Consider the following 16,224-nt stretch of genomic DNA (forward strand, 5'->3'; position numbering starts at 1 on the left):
GGTGTTTCCAGAATTGTCTAACCATTCTGAGCTGAACCTAAAGTTATTTTTGCCAAATTACTTCTCATATGTCTGTCTCCTTCATAAGGGGAAACAGTTAACCCACTTTTGTCCCATGGTATGTTTCTATTCCCTGAATGTTGGTGCGTCTGGCAGTGCTGCCTCTGGGGTTACGCCTGTGCGTGCACTTTCTCATGGAACTTTTCACCCGGGATCTGCATGCACATAGAGCATGAACCTGCCTGTCATGTCTACAGGCCTGCTGCTAACTAGTTATGCCACATCTCCAAAATGATTGAAATTGATTGTTTTATTAGTGAGGGAATCAGATGAATCCATTTCTACACTTCAACCCTCCCTGTCCTGTGTTCTTTTTGGCCCCCAATTTTTTTCCTTGTGTGTCTTACATCTTGAGCTCTTTCCCTCATTTTTTCCCTCAAAAATACAGACATGTCAAACATAAGGACTATGTCACTTGCCAGCTCTGTTTCTATCAGCAGGAATGAAAATAGTATTTGTCATAGGCCTGGAACTTTTCTACATGTTAACCCATTGAATTCCTTTTTTTTTTTTTTTTTTTTTTTTTTTTTTTTTTTGTTATTTTTAAAAATATTTTCAGTTGTTGATGGACATTTATTTTATTTATTTTCATGTGGTGCTGAGGATTGAACCTAGTACCTCACATATGCTAGGCAAACACTCTACCACTGAGCTACAACTCCAGCCCTAACCCACTGAATTTTTAAAGTAACCCTTTGAGGTTCATATTTTTTATTTTCACTATGATTACTTTGTAGATGAGAGAATTGAGACATTGAGGGGATATATAAATTGATGGGATATATATATATCCCATATATATATATATATATATATTTTTATATATATCCCATATATATATATATGAGCCTGAGCTAGGATTTGAACCTGGGCAGTCTGGTTCACATCTATAAATCCAACTACAGGTTGAGCATCCCTAATCTAAAAATCCAAAATCATGAGCCAACACGATGCTCAAAATGTTCTAGATTTGGGGTTTGGGGTTTGGGGATTCTCAACCAGTAAAGTCTATACAAATTTTCCAAATATCCAAAAATTCCAACATCTGAGGCACTTCTGGTTCCAAGCATTTCAAATAAGGGATACTCAACCTGTATTATACAGGCTGCCTTTCAATCTTCCCAAGTTCAATCCCTTGAGAACTTCAATAGCGTCGTTGAAAAAGCAGCAAAGTTCCAATGGCTTATAAAGTCCTTAACGTAAAAAAAGGCAGTATTATTTTTATTATGAAAGTATAAATGACCAATAATTGTTTAAGGATTCCCCCCTGGTGGGGGAATATGTAAAAAAAAAAACTATAAACTAAAAAATTAAATGTCTAAGAGAATGTTATCCTTCAATAGGCAGTAGATCACACACACAAATGAACATTATCCTAAAAGACCCTCCAAGGGAATTTAGAGGTTGCCTTACTAAATCTGCCCATTTTACAGATGATAAAACCCAAACCAAGAGCATTCATGTGTCTTTCCAAGGTCACGTAGTTCATTATTAATACAACTAGGATCAGACCCTATGTCTTTGAGTCCCTTTCATCATTCCATGCCTCCCATCAAGTCAATGAAGATTATGTTGAATGACGTTCTAGTAAACCTATATGCCCCAAATGTATCACCAGCTGTCAATCTGTCAAAAAATTGGATTTGTGGAAAAATCTTTTGAAACTGTTAAAATATCTATAGTAAAATCAGGCAAGATTCTAGAAATCTCTGCTTCTGCTGACCTTGGGCACACTTGGAAGTAGACTATGAAAAAGAAAGGATCATTGAAGAATTCTGACAGTTTTCTTACTACATTCTCTACCAAAGCTCACCACATTCTCCATTTAAGGATTTCTATGTCACTCTACATCATTTTAATTTTAAGAGTAGACTCTCTTTAGTTTCCCTGTGACTTACCCTAAATTTCGTGCAAAAGAATAAAAAGTGCACATTCTTCATCTTTTCACTAATTTCATTCATTCATTCAGAAGTTTTTAAAAAGTTGATTACTATGTACCAGATACAGTTCTAGACTCTAGGTTAGAGTAGAGAATTCAACAGCTCTTTAAATTCATGGAATGTACTTTCCAGGGGAAGAGACAACGAATAAGTTATTTAATTTCAAATAGGGGTACATGTTTTGGAGAGAAATAAAGCAGGACAAGGGATAGAGAGTTTCAAAACAAAACAACAAGAACTCTTTTTAAGTTGGTGATGGTCTCTGGTGATCAAAACGGCCTCTCTGAGGACATGGGGGTATTTGAGCACAGACTTGAAAGATGTTATGACTCACTCAATAACACTCAATTAAAATAATGCAGTTCATAGCAATGCCAGGAAAATTTATGTATCAAGCACATCATATTACATTTAATTTTCTACCCTATGAATTATAAAAATACCTGACTCCACACTATCCTTGAAATAAAAACTTCTGTAAGTAGATTTATTGGACTAATAAAGGAAGTGAAGTCTTAAAGTCACATATTTGTCAAAGCGGCCTTTGGCGTAGGGAATCCTCCAGAGACCTCATCCCCACTGCTTCTCTCCTCCAGTCCAACTTAGTAGCAGGTGGCAGTGTGTTGGCAGGTAAATAAAACTTGGAGAGGCCTGGCCTTAAGCCCCCTTTCTTCTCGGTGGGCTTTCAATGGGGGTCACTGTTCTTGCTGCAGTGTGACGCCGGGACCGAAAACTGGCAGCGGGTGAACACAGAACTCCCGGTGAAGTCCCCGCGCTTCGCCCTCTTCGACTTGGCGGAGGGGAAATCCTACCGCTTCCGCGTGCGCTGCTCCAACTCAGCAGGAGTTGGGGAACCCTCGGAGGCGACCGAAGTGACTGTGGTAGGGGACAAACTTGGTAAGTACACAGTCAGGCGGAGCAACTGCGAACTTATTTATCCAAGAGAAAATTCCAAAGCCAGAACTGAGTTAATACACATACGTACCAGTGTGTGTATTTGTATGCATAGCTGAACATTTAAATATCCAAAGGAATTAAAACTGAACACATCTAATGCAGTACATTTGGGGAAAGAGATTTGCTTGTGATATTAAACACTTAGAAACACATGTCATCTATTTTGAGTTCATTTTATAGATGTTTTCTGATTCTTTTCCTTTTTGTTCTTTGTAACCTTTCTGTTTCGGTCTTACAACACACACACACACACACACACACAAAGGGAGAGAGAGAGAGAGAGGTAAAAATGTGACATCCTTCTCTTATGTATTTAATTGATGACTGTACTTGGCCTTTATATTGAATAAAAATTCATTATTTTTGTTTACAAAAAGTAAACTTTCCCAGGACTTACAAAAGCTAATGTGTTTTTTTCTAAACTGTTTGGAAATTTAGTTGATGCTCCCAAACTAGCATTTAAAATCTTTCTGCCTTAACAAATACATTATGAAATAAAGCAGCTGTGTGTTTGACATGCTTGGTTGTGTACCATTTCCTTGTGTGTGCGTTCGTGCGAGTGTGGTAGGATGAATTTCTCTAGACCACCGAGGTTTGACCACCATTTTCCTCCCTACTCAGATATCCCAAAGCCTCCTGGCAAAATCATCCCAAGCAGAAACACAGATACCTCAGTGGTGGTTTCCTGGGAAGAGTCCAAAGATGCCAAAGAGCTGGTCGGATACTACATTGAGTCAAGCGTTGTTGGCTCTGGCAAGTGGGAACCCTGCAACAACAACCCTGTAAAGGGCTCACGGTAATAAAACCGGGTGTTTTAAAGCCACTCTGGGCCCAGACAGCAGCACACACATATAATGGAGGGAGATTAAAAAAGAGGAAAATACCACACATTTACTCTAAATATCCACATGCATTTAAAACAGAACATGACTAATGCAGTACATTTGGGAAGAAAAGTTTTGCTTATGACATTAAACACTTAGAAACATAATGCTCAGCTCTTCTGAGAATTCATTTTATACCTCTTTTCTGATTCGTTTTATTCTTTCTTTTCCCCTCCTCCCCCCAGTTCAGGGCTTTAATAGGCAACGAGAGACCAGAATCCAAGGATCTAATAGGCTCTACCAAGCATAAATGAACAGAAAACGAACTATCACCATTTTACAAATTATAAGCATCACCATGGTTAAACCCTATGCTAAGCAGACATGAGAAGCAGCAACCAGGACCTTCAGGATGCTTTCCTACCTCTTTGTCTCTGTTTTTAATTTTTTGTTGTTGCTTTCAACCAGCTTTGTAAACTGGTGGTGGATTCTGCACCCACACTCTGAGCTTCCTTTGATTTAGACCAGTCTGAGAGGGGGATCAGGCAGGCTCCTTGGGCAGCTTCTTGTTTGGGCCTCTTCTAAGGCCAAGGACCCTCACAGGATGAATTGGATTTTTTTTTTTTTTTTTTTTTTTTTGTAGAAAATGAGAGAATGGGAGAAGGAAAAATGTTTTGTAAAAGATTCATTTCTTACAAGAGAATGTCTATGCTCTCCAGAATTTTCCTAGGGCTTTTCAGGAGCATTCACGAGTGTGGCAGAGTCTGCCTTTCTGCAAACACACCAGAGCTGCTGAAGGGTCATATCCACAATATCTCAGCACCCAGAACACTCAAGTGCTCAATAAATATTGGCAGAACCAAGCTGACCCTAAGCACTGAGAGGTTGGCTCCCTTTATAAATATTTGAACAAGCTAAGAGTAATAGAGTCATTAGCAGACCTGCTATTTCCTCAAGTTACAGTCCTCAGATGGATTTAAATATTACAGTGATTCATGAAACAGCTATTTATAGCCATAATAGCAATTGGAGAGTGAGGTTGTTGTATGTGTGAAACTGCCTGTGAATTCATATCTCATTATTGGATACTTACACCTAAATAGTAATTCTAGAAACCATTTTTCACTTTATTTTCAGATTCCAGGGTAATTACCAAGTATTTTTACCTTCTCTGTCAAGTAGGGAGACAGTCTCTGAGACAAGAAGCAGCCAATACATCACAATCATGAGCATATGCCTGAAATAGCCATTAATAATAATATTAATGCCACCTATTATTTATTAAACACCTCATGTACACTAGCCCCTGTAACCATATCTTTTCTACTTTATGGCTAATCTTGACATGAAAATTATTATGCAGGTATTATTATCCCCATTATACTGATGAGCATTCAGGGAAAAACCAGGAGTCCTCATTTTTTGACAGAGTGAGTTTTAAAAATTGACTTAATTGCCTTCTTGCCCAAAGTTCACTACAGATCTTTCCTTCCTTTTGAAAAATGAATCATTTTCATAAATTCAGACCATTCAACTAAACTAGTAATCATCTTCCCTAATTTCCTCCTAGGAAAGTCTTTTTGAAACTTTTTTTTCCTTTTAGATTTACTTGTCATGGATTGGCAACTGGTCAGAGTTATATTTTCCGGGTCAGAGCCGTTAATGCAGCTGGACTTAGTGAATATTCCCAGGATTCAGAAGCTATTGAAGTCAAAGCTGCTATTGGTAAGTTCCTTATAAATAACTTGGTAGGGAAAAAGTGAATTTTTCCAAATTATGAAAGAAGATATCATTGCCTCCAGAAATCGTCTAAAGCTTCCCATACTGCTCCATGATTCCATCTTTAGATGATCATTTTCTTTGGCTTTAGGTGACATCTAACCTTCCATAGCTGTCATTTTCAGATCTTCATCACTTATCCAGATTCTGCACATCTGTAACCTTTTCATCTTCACAATTCCGCGTTTCCTCAGATATTTTCCATTCTGTGAAACTCCATTCTAACTTCATGCTCATCCTGGGACTGTGGAGGGCCATCCTGATTCTATGAAGCAGTTCATCACCCGTAACACAGATCATCTTGTACCTAAAAGCTATTTCATCTACAACAGAGCTTGGCTTTTTTTCACTAACAGTACACTAACATGCCTCTTACAAACCCTTCCAGAAGCCACATAAGGTGCTTGCTTAATCATGTTTCATTTCTGCTTGCAAAATAACCAACAGAATAAAACCAGTAATAAAATAATTATATGTACGTGTGCAGTGTACCTCCCAATTTTGGATAGAGTAGGAAGGGACCCAGGTAGTCCAGATCAACAAAAATAAAATCTGTGATATGCTAACATATTAAAAAGAGATTGGGCTGGTGGTGTAGCTCAGTGGTAGAGTACATGCTTAGCATGCTCAAGGCCCTGGATTCAATCCCTAGCACCACCAAAAAAAAAAAAAAAAAATATATATATATATATGTACATATATGTACATATATATATATACACGTACACACACATGTATATATAAAGATCATTTAATGTCAGTTGTCTTCCATTATTATCACATATTACTTTCTAGTATTTCTTATAGATAATAGCAGGCATGTTTCTTTGAAGTTGGGAGGTACAGATCATTACTGTTGTAGTAATGGATATAATTCTGTTACAAAATCAGGATCTTTAATATTATGTCTCTTGCACACTTTATGACATTTTTTTCCTATTCTATTGAATAAGAGAGCTTATCTATCTCAAGAAATGTCGATGATTTGTTTTCTCTGTATAAACTAAAAACCCTTTGGGTTCTGCAAATAGAACTGGTTCCTGTTCTGTGTCTGTGGTTTTTTGTTCTCATTTCTTCTTTTTCCAGAATATGGAGAAATTGAAATGTTCCCTGGTGTACATTATGGGAAATGTGTGCTTTCCCTATTTCTTGTAAATCCAAGTGATTTCTGTCAGACCATGACGGTTCTTGCTCTGCTTGCAGTCCTAATGTTTCTTGTGTTTGTTCTGTTACCTACCAGCAACGTGGACTGTGTCCAAGCTCACGGCGTTTCTGTTGTTATCTGGCGATTGTAGGGGGAGGAGTGTCTCCAGATGTGTGGCCTGAACTGAGTGATGCGCCTGGTGGACTAACAGACTCCAGGGGGGCTGTGCATGGAGCCTCCCCACCAACCTTTCTGAAAGATGCTTTGCCCAGTAGCAAACCTAACAAACCTTCACCACCCAGTAGCCCTCACAGCCTGGGCCAAACAGAAGTGAGTAAAGTAAGTGAAACAGTTCAGGAAGAGCTGCCCCCATCACCACAGAAGGCAGCTCCCAAGGGGCAAAGTAAGTCTGACCCCCAGAAAAAGAAGAAGGACCTCGTAGGTGAGAATTGAAAAGTCCAGCTGTTCCATCTGTCTCCATCAGTGTCCTCACCTCTCATTGTCTGGATCACATCCTTCATCATCTGTGTGCCCTTCCATCGGTGTCGATTCTGAATGTTATGTTTTCAGCTAGTCATTAGAAATACTTTCGTCTAAGGAGTTATAAAAGTAATCATAAAGAGGTTGGACTTTTATGCATTATTCCTTGGATTTAACAATGATAAAATGTTTAGAGGAATTTGGTTCTAGAGCCTTTTGTTGGCTTGCCAGGTAGACATACCTCTGGCTTCATTTTGCTAAGAGAGTTAGACCTAAGGGCAGGAAGGACTTGATAATCAGAGCCCATGTGAGATCCTTGAGTGCACATGTTCAGTACATGGAGAGGAAAAAGATTTTATCAAGAAGTGACCAGGATTATAATTATTAACTTCTCTTGCTCTTTTTTTTTTGTGGGGTGGAGGTACTAGGGGCGCTCAACCACTGAGCCACATCCCCAGCCCTATTTTGTATTTTATTTTGAGACTGGGTCTCACTGAGTTACTTAGCGCCTTGCTTTTTGCTAAGGCTGGCTTTGAACTCATGATCCTCCTGTCTCAGCTTCCCTAGCTGCTGGGATTACAGGCGTGCGCCACTGCACCCAGCCTGTTGCTCATCATAGGTTTACAACTGACTAGTCACATTGCTTTTTAAATATTTGTTTTAGTTGTTGATGGACCTTTATTCTATGTATCTTTATGGGTTGCCTCACACATGCTAGGAATGTGCTATACCACTGAGCCACAACCCCAGCCCGACTATTCACATTTAATTCAGATCATCTCTTTGAGTTGTCATGAAAAGTTTAACAGGGTATTATACGTAGCACTATAGTCTGTGATATATGGCCCACACTCTCAGATGTCAGTAAGCTGACGATGACCTGATTAGGATATCTGATACCAATTCTTTACATATTCTAAGAGACAATGTTTTTCTTATTAAACAAAAGTGAAATGCTGAGTACATTTTTTTTTTTTTTTTTCCAGTACTGGGGATCAAACCCAGGGCCTCATGCTTGCAAGGCAAGCACTCTACCGACTGAGCTATCTCCCCAGCCCCTGAAATGCTGAGTATATGCTGATAAGTTTTTAAATGCCTCTTGTCTGTCTTCTCACTCTACCCTACCCAAACTTACATAACCTCCTCTATTTTTTAACATTTATTTATCCTTTTAATTCCAGAAAACAATGGAATTTTCACTTGGAATTTTCACAAGTGCTCTGAAATAGAAAGGGAGAGAAAGCTTTTTATGAAGGCAGTTGGCAAGTGGGGTAGGGGGAAACGAATGTATTTTATTTTAAAAATCTTAATTTTTCTGAGGATCTTACTCTTTTTGAATAAGAACCAGATTGTTTATCTCCTAAAATCCAAATAAATATTCATGGAATTATTTGCGATGCTATTGCATAGCTAGATGGATTTCTTTCTATCACCTCACCCTCTTTCTTCACAGAAAACTAATAAGCTCAGTAGAGAGTGAAATGTTGATCAGCATAGCCATATAAATGCAGAATGACTTTTGAAATGTCCTCCAAATATTTTTCTAGCTAGGCACTAAGAAACACAGGGACAGCTGTATGGTATTTTGTGCTGCATGAATGACATTCCAATATCAAGTTAAAAATGATGTGACAAGAGCTAGGGGTGTAGCTCAGAGGGGAGCATTCACATGCCTAGCATATGTGAGGCCCTGAGTTCCATCCCCAGCAAAAACAAATTAAAAATTAAAAAAAAAAAGTGACAAAAAATTACTATATGCCAAGAGAAAGTCACATGCAGATTGTGCCTTTTTAAAAAATATTTTTTAAAAGCTGGCATCTGTCTGAGCTCCAGAATAAAAATTTTTTTCCTGAGTGCAGACAGAACCTATCTAATTATAAGGTCTCACCAGGGTAAGTGAGCCTGAATGGTGAAGTGCTAGCCATTTGGAAATATGTGGAAATTCTAAATAAGCCATTTGAGACAGAAATTGATATATACATTCCATTTTCCTCAGGGAGCAAATAAAAGCAAACCACATAAAGAAGCAACAATATATACCTTGAGAAAATATTTCTTCTTATGGTAAAAAAATCATTTTTCAGGATATTGTACCATTTTTAAATGTTTGGAATAATAATTGCAGAGCAGCTCTTACTGTGTGTCCATTTTCTTCTCATACGCTAAGTTGGATACCAAGTTACTGATCCATCGAACACTTTCATTTGATACTGCAAGGTCTCGCGCCTTCATACAGGCACCCATCAAATAATTTTAGTATGTAGTAATCACGCAGGCATTTCTCTCTTACTCATGGGCTACTCATATCACAACAGCGGCACCATCTCCACCTTATGACATCACTTGTCTTGAAAGTTTTCGTGACTCAATGGTTCTTGGATGGAAGCAACCAGATAAGACTGGAGGGGCAGAAATTACTGGCTATTATGTGAACTATCGTGAGGTGATTGGTGGGGTACCAGGAAAATGGAGAGAAGCCAACATCAAGGCTGTCAGTGATGAGGCATACAAGGTAAGCTTGTGACCATCATAGGGTGGCAGGCCCTATGAATGAGGATGTGCTTGCGTGCACGCGGCACCTTATAAAGGATTTGTGTCATGTCTTCACTGTCCCTTGTCTGCATGGGCATGACTTTTATGAAAAATATACCTCAGTCCAAACAAATAGTTTGGCTAACCAGGCAGAATTTATATTTCCTGATTCTTACACATAAGCATAATTTCTCAGAATATTTACTATTAAATGCACACTAACTGTGAAAACTAACATTTCTTCCAAAATTTACAAAATATCTATAAGCAGTATATCACTAGTTTATAAATTTAATAAACCACCTATAAATTCTTTTGAATTCTCTCTATATATCGTCATTTTATCTGCAAATAATGATGGTTTATCTCATTCCCAAATTTTATTTCTTTTACTTCATTTTCTTACCTTACTTTATGCCTAGAGCCTCTAGCACCATGTTAAATAGAAGTGGCGATATTGGCCATTCTAGATTTGATTCTTATTTTAAAAGTTTTCAAGCATTTCACCATTACTTATTCTGTTTGCTAAACATGTTTTGCAGACAGTATTACCCATTAAAGGAAGTTTCCTTCTATTACCAATTTGCCAAGAATGAATTTAAATTATTTTTTCAATTTTTTTTTCTGAGTCTATTAAGTCATCATATTTTCCCTTTCATTTTAATGTGGTATATTCTAGTAATTATCTAATCCTAGCTACTCCAGAGGTGAGGAGGAGGGTCACCAATTTGAGGCCAGCTCAGACAGCTGAGCAAGACCCTGTCTCAAAATAAAAAATTATAAGGTCTGAGAATGTAAAGTGTCCCTGGGTTCAACCTCAGTACTGGAAACAAAACAAAACAACCTTGCATTTCTGGTATATGCCCTATTTGGACATGACATATACTCTTTTTATATATTCCCAGATTTTATTGTCAATATTATTCAGGTTTTTGCTTCCATGTTCTGAATGAGATTATCCTGAGACTAGAATTAATTTGATACTAATATCTGACAAGGACAGTATAGGCAGGGAAAATTGCAGATAATCTCACTTAGTTGAGATATAACTCAAAAAAATTACTCACTTTAAATGTCATTTTACATATTTTGAAGTGACATTGTTAAATGCACACAAAGTGACTGTAGCTAAGAATACATTTTTGTCTCAAAGTCTGTATTTTCTGTTATTGTTGTAAATGCACTGGTTTTCTTTTGGTTGAAGTTTGCATGACATGTAACTTCATACTTTAACTTTCAATATTTCTGTAACTTTTATATTTTTTATGAGTCTCTCATAAATAGCATACAGTTAGATTTTTTTCTCTGCATGACAGTCTTTGTGATTTAGAAATATTTAAAGTTACTACAGATTTTCTTAAAATCCTGGGTGTGCAGATGTAGTGTGGTGGTAGAATACATGCTCAAGGTCCTGAGTTTGATTCTCAGCCCTGCAAAAAGCAAAATATGATCTTTTATTTTGTACTTTCTATTTGTTCTTCATGTTATATGTTTTATTACTCTTGTCTCAAAAGCATGGAGACCTTAGAATACTTTAACACATTTACCTCTTCCCACGGTATATGCTATTGCATGTGTATGTCTTGTGTTCTTTTTAAAATCCAAGTAGTATTGTAATTATTGTTTTAGAGATATAATATTTGTTTAAATTTGCCTACATTTTTAACCATCTTATTTGCTTTGAATCTTTAATCTTTGACATTCCACCTGAGATTGTTTTTTAAATATCTTTTTAGTTGTTGATGGACCTTTATTTTATTTATTTATATATATGTGGTGCTGAGAATCAAACCCAGTGCCTCATGCATGCTAGGCAAGTGCTCTACCACTGAGCCACGACCCCAGCCCTCCATCTAAGATTATTTACTTTTGCCTCCAATAAATATTTTAGTATTTCCTTTAGTGAGATTATTCTGAAACCAAATTCTTCATTTTTTTAGCTGTTAAAATATTTTTATTTGTTATACATGACAGTAGAGACAATTTTGACATATTTATACAATGGAAACTCTTCATTTCTGTTTGTTTGAAAGTATATTTTCTCAAAATTATTTCTCCAAAATTATTTCTTCTAGGTAAAATTTCCATAATGGTAGCTATTTTCTTTTGATGCTTTAAGAGATAATTTCATTATCTCCTGGCTAATTGTTGCCACTGACATGTCAACTCAGTTCATTTGCTCATTTGAGGATAACTTGTATTTTTTAGAAAGCTTTTAATATTTTTGCTTTATTTTTTGTGTACTACACTTGAAACATTATCTGTCTGGCTGTAAGTTTTTAAAAATGTATCTGCCTAGGAATTTGGGGGGAGGATTTTTCAATCTGTGGATTGAATTTTTCAGAAACACGTCTTTAGAAAATTCTTTATCTCCTAAATATTGTTGCTACCCCATTTTCCTCTCTTCTCTCAAAACTTTAGTTAAACATATGTCTGATATTCTTGCTCTATCTTCCATGTCTATTAATCACTCTTCTCGCTTTCCCATCTTTGTATCTTTCTGTCATGTGGTCTGTATAATTTCTGCTGGCTTTCTTTCAGTTTACAAATTATCTTCCTTTGCGTTTGATTTTTCTGTTAAACACACTCTTTTTTTTTTTCTTGCTGCATTTTTCCATTTTTTGCAGATCACATTTTACATATTCTATGGTGTACTTCTACAAACTTTTTTCACATCAATATATTCCATCATTTCTATTCTGCAAATGTTTTCACATTCATTATTTTGTCATATACATTTACCCTTGCAGCAACTCAATTCCATCCAAAGGGAAATGGAAAATATTAGGTCACACAGTAAAGAGCAGACATATTAGAAGACCTTCAATATTGTAATTCCTAACTTAGAACTCGTTTTTCATTTATACATGCACTAGTTTTCCATTGACACATAACAAATTACCACAAATGTTGTGGCTTAAAACAACTTTTTTTTTTTTTTTAATGTCACAGTGTCCATGAGTCAGGACTTTGGAATGGCTTAGCTGGGTCTTCCAACAGGGTTTTCACAAGGCTGCAATCTGGGCCTGCTGGCCTGCGTTCTTCTTCCATGTTTCTTCAGACCTTTGGCAGAATTCAGTTCCTTGAAGCTGTAGGGCTAAAGACTTGGACTCCACCAGGCTCCCCTTCTCCAAATGCAAGTCACTAGGCTGTTCACAAGACATTTTCTTCTTATAGATCACCAAGACAAGCTTTGCTTCAGGAAGGACCCAAGCCCCATTTTCAAAGTTCTTAAATGATTAAATCGGGTCATCCAGGGTAATTCCTCTTTTGATTAACACAAAATCAATTGATTAAGAACCTCAATTCTTTCTGTAATATCCCTTCTTCTTTGTAATATGACATGACTCAATCACAAGGATTGCTACTCTCATACCTTTGCTGCATTCTATGAGCTACGAGCAGGTCATGGGTTCATCCTACACTCCAGGGAGGCGATTACAAAAAGGTGGTGACTCACGAAGGGCCACCCTGGGGTGTGTCCCACACAGGACAGGAGGTAAATAATTAAAAACATTGAACAACTAGAATAGAACAAGGTCACCATGGGGTGTTCTGACACAGGAGGTAAATAAATAAAATGTTAAACCTCTAGAAAACACAATCCTGAAATATTCATTAACTGTGCTGTTGTTGTTGCAGATTAGCAACTTGAAGGAAAACATGGTATATCAGTTCCAAGTGGCAGCCATGAATATCGCGGGGCTGGGAGCACCCTCAGCTGTTAGTGAATGCTTTAAGTGTGAAGAGTGGACCATCGCTGTTCCAGGTAAACGGAGGACACCATGCCTTATAGTTGCTTTTCAGGTGATTTTGATTGGATGATTAGAAATCAATTGCTATTTTTAAAAAAGAAAAGAAATAAGTATACCACCTGAGTAGCAGCTGGTGATCATACAAAGATACTGGCAATCACATAGTAGTTTGGACTCCCCACAAAATGCAAAGAGCATGTGCACTGGGTTCTCCCTTCAGAAAGTTATCAAGTTACTTGGCTTCTGAACTTTCTCTTAGTTGTCCTAACAATGAATGGAATGAATGAAACAGTATTTAGCAAGAGATTCTGGGCCCGTGGGATTGATTGTATTTTGTGTTGGTGCAACTTATTTTTATAAACCATAATCTGCCATTTATTTTCACCCATTTCTGGGATCGCCCCCCAATGGTGGTTATTCCTTTTTCCTTTGAAAGGACAATTACTGTCTATATTTAAATGCCATCAGATAGAGCTGCTTTCAGCTGGGCATGGTGGCACATACTTGGGAAGCTAAGGCAGGAGGATCACAATTCAAGGCCAGCCTCAGCAACTAGTGAGACTCCATCTCAAAAGTAAAAGGGGCTGGGAATGTAGGTCTGTTGTAGAGTGCTCCTGGGTTCAATCACCAGTACCATGAAGGAAAAAAATGTGCTTCTTTCAAACTATTTGAGATTGAGGGAAGTTTCTAGACTCTCACTCAAAAATAACCTAAAACTGAATCTGTAACTAAACTAACATGTTCTGATAAAAATGATTAACAGGTTCAAGGACAGCATGAAGGGAAGTTTAATTCAGGCTCCTATTGGCACGTTGACGTGTCTTTACCCACCTGCCCTCCATGAAAGAATTTAATTGATGTGAACAGTTATGGAAATTTGATATGAAATGACCACTGAATATATATTTTCATGGGAATGATAGATTTAAAAAATTGAAACACCACCATCAGATTCAGCTTTAAGACCTTAAATGTAGTTACAAATGTTTGCATATTTTAGTTCTCTTATCTGCCTTATGATTTCTGTTCATTGCCTTCTCTCTCTTTCTCAGGACCACCACACAATCTTAAGTATAGTGAAGTCAGGAAAAACTCGTTGGTTCTGCAGTGGAAGCCTCCTCTCCACTCTGGACGGACCCCGGTCACGGGTTACTTTGTGGACATTAAGGAGACCAAGGCCAAAGATGACCAGTGGCGAGGACTCAATGAGGCAGCCATTAAAAACAAATACCTGAAGGTAGAGGGTGCTCAGAGATTTAGAGCATGCATTTATCCTCTAAAAAGGAAAAATGTTCTACTACTATTAACTTTAAAATTGGGGGGTACCTCTCTGCTTTGGTTTATTTCAAATATTGGGCTCCTGGTAAGGTCCCTTTTGACCTTAGTAGTTAGGATTGGGGAATTTTATGATGCTTGAAACAGTTTGGTGATATTTAAGCTGAATTCCTCAGCCTGGTTTTGAAAAATATCCATAAGCTCCTTCTTCCCCCTCCTTTCCCTCTGTCCTTCCACATACCCCCCTCACAGTCTGAAAACATCACTGCATAATACCATCCTAGAAAGGTGAAGGGTGAAGGAGACTTTTTTATTCCTACCTCAAACTTTTTTTTCTTTCTTTCTTTTTTTTTTTTTTTTTTTTTTTTTTTTTTTTTTCTTTTTGAGGGTAGCTTTTCACTCTTTAGGAAGCTGTTTTACAGCGTTCACACCAGAACATGGTGACTGGGTTCTTTTGAGTCACACCCTGACTCACCACCTGCTGCCTCATGCTTGTGCTCTCCTGAGCTCTTGGAGATGAGCAGCAAGGTTTCACTCAGCTCTTGACCTTAGCCTTACCCTAACTGGAGTCATTGCCCTCTGGATTCCCCTAGAGTATCCTAACCAAACCAGTCCCAAACTCTGTCTGCCAAAGACTGTTGTGCTATAGCCACGGACTCACTCACTGGTGCCAGAAGTAAATCTCAAAAGAATGTTTGCTTCTGTTGTTGGCAGAGCACTTGAAGACCCCCAGATCCTCAGTAGGGCCTCAGAAACTATTGGGGAATATGATCCCATTGCTTACTGCTTACAACAAAGTGTGACTTCACCACAGTCATTCAGAAATTTGTATACTGCATTCACACCAAAAGAATTTAACCAGACATAGTTTTCCTTTCTCTTCGGTAATTACTGCCTGGTGAGATGAGGTGGTGAGAAGGGAGTAATGGGAGAGGGTGGCGGACATTGGACGGAAAAGGAAAGGGAATGTGGTTCCTTTGGAAATTACAGAGAAGGGAAAAATTCAAGGAAAGGAGAGCAGATGTACATGGGTCACGTAGATTATGTATCTGTGGTACTGTTGGGGCAAGTGGTTCTCATCCCTGGAGTGCTGGAAAGGTGGAGGCATGTTGCTGTCACACCAGACACTAGAACAGGGACCTCCTTCCTGCATGTGTTGCAGAAACCTGCCTCAGCCACGCACCACCTACACAGCAGGTGCAGATGTGTCAGACATCTGGCAATTGACCTATTTTACCATAACGAGGAAGTGTTTCCGTTCTTTTCTGGAAATTTGCAGCTTACTGGTATTATTTTAAACATAGGATTTTAAATATATCTAATGCTGTGCATTTAGCCTGTGCCTAAGTTCAAGTTCATTTACAGATGGAAATTCATTTCAAAAATCCATTCATTCCAGGGAAAGCTATCACTACATAAATAGTGACATTCTGTTGTCATCAGCCCAGTGAAATCAAATAGATTAAAAACCGAACAAT

The 16,224-nt window shown here is 37.8% G+C and overlaps 1 protein-coding gene across 2 annotated transcripts in view; it reads left to right on the plus strand.

The window, feature by feature from the left end:
• The window catches only part of MYOM1 (myomesin 1), a 130,404-nt gene that overhangs the window by 72,907 nt on the left and 41,273 nt on the right, over positions 1 to 16,224 (plus strand). The window contains exons 15-21 of one of the 2 annotated variants that reach the window (XM_079108287.1): positions 2,714 to 2,897; positions 3,579 to 3,753; positions 5,385 to 5,506; positions 6,856 to 7,146; positions 9,500 to 9,696; positions 13,359 to 13,485; positions 14,524 to 14,708. In XM_079108287.1, coding sequence (XP_078964413.1) covers positions 2,714 to 2,897; positions 3,579 to 3,753; positions 5,385 to 5,506; positions 6,856 to 7,146; positions 9,500 to 9,696; positions 13,359 to 13,485; positions 14,524 to 14,708 — 1,281 coding nt within the window. The remainder of the gene's footprint in view (positions 1 to 2,713; positions 2,898 to 3,578; positions 3,754 to 5,384; positions 5,507 to 6,855; positions 7,147 to 9,499; positions 9,697 to 13,358; positions 13,486 to 14,523; positions 14,709 to 16,224) is intronic. The other variant, XM_079108286.1, reaches the window with a different exon arrangement.

This window comes from Sciurus vulgaris, assembly GCF_902686455.1.
Source record: "Sciurus vulgaris genome assembly, chromosome: 13".
In the NCBI taxonomy this organism is placed as follows: Eukaryota; Metazoa; Chordata; class Mammalia; order Rodentia; family Sciuridae; genus Sciurus; species Sciurus vulgaris.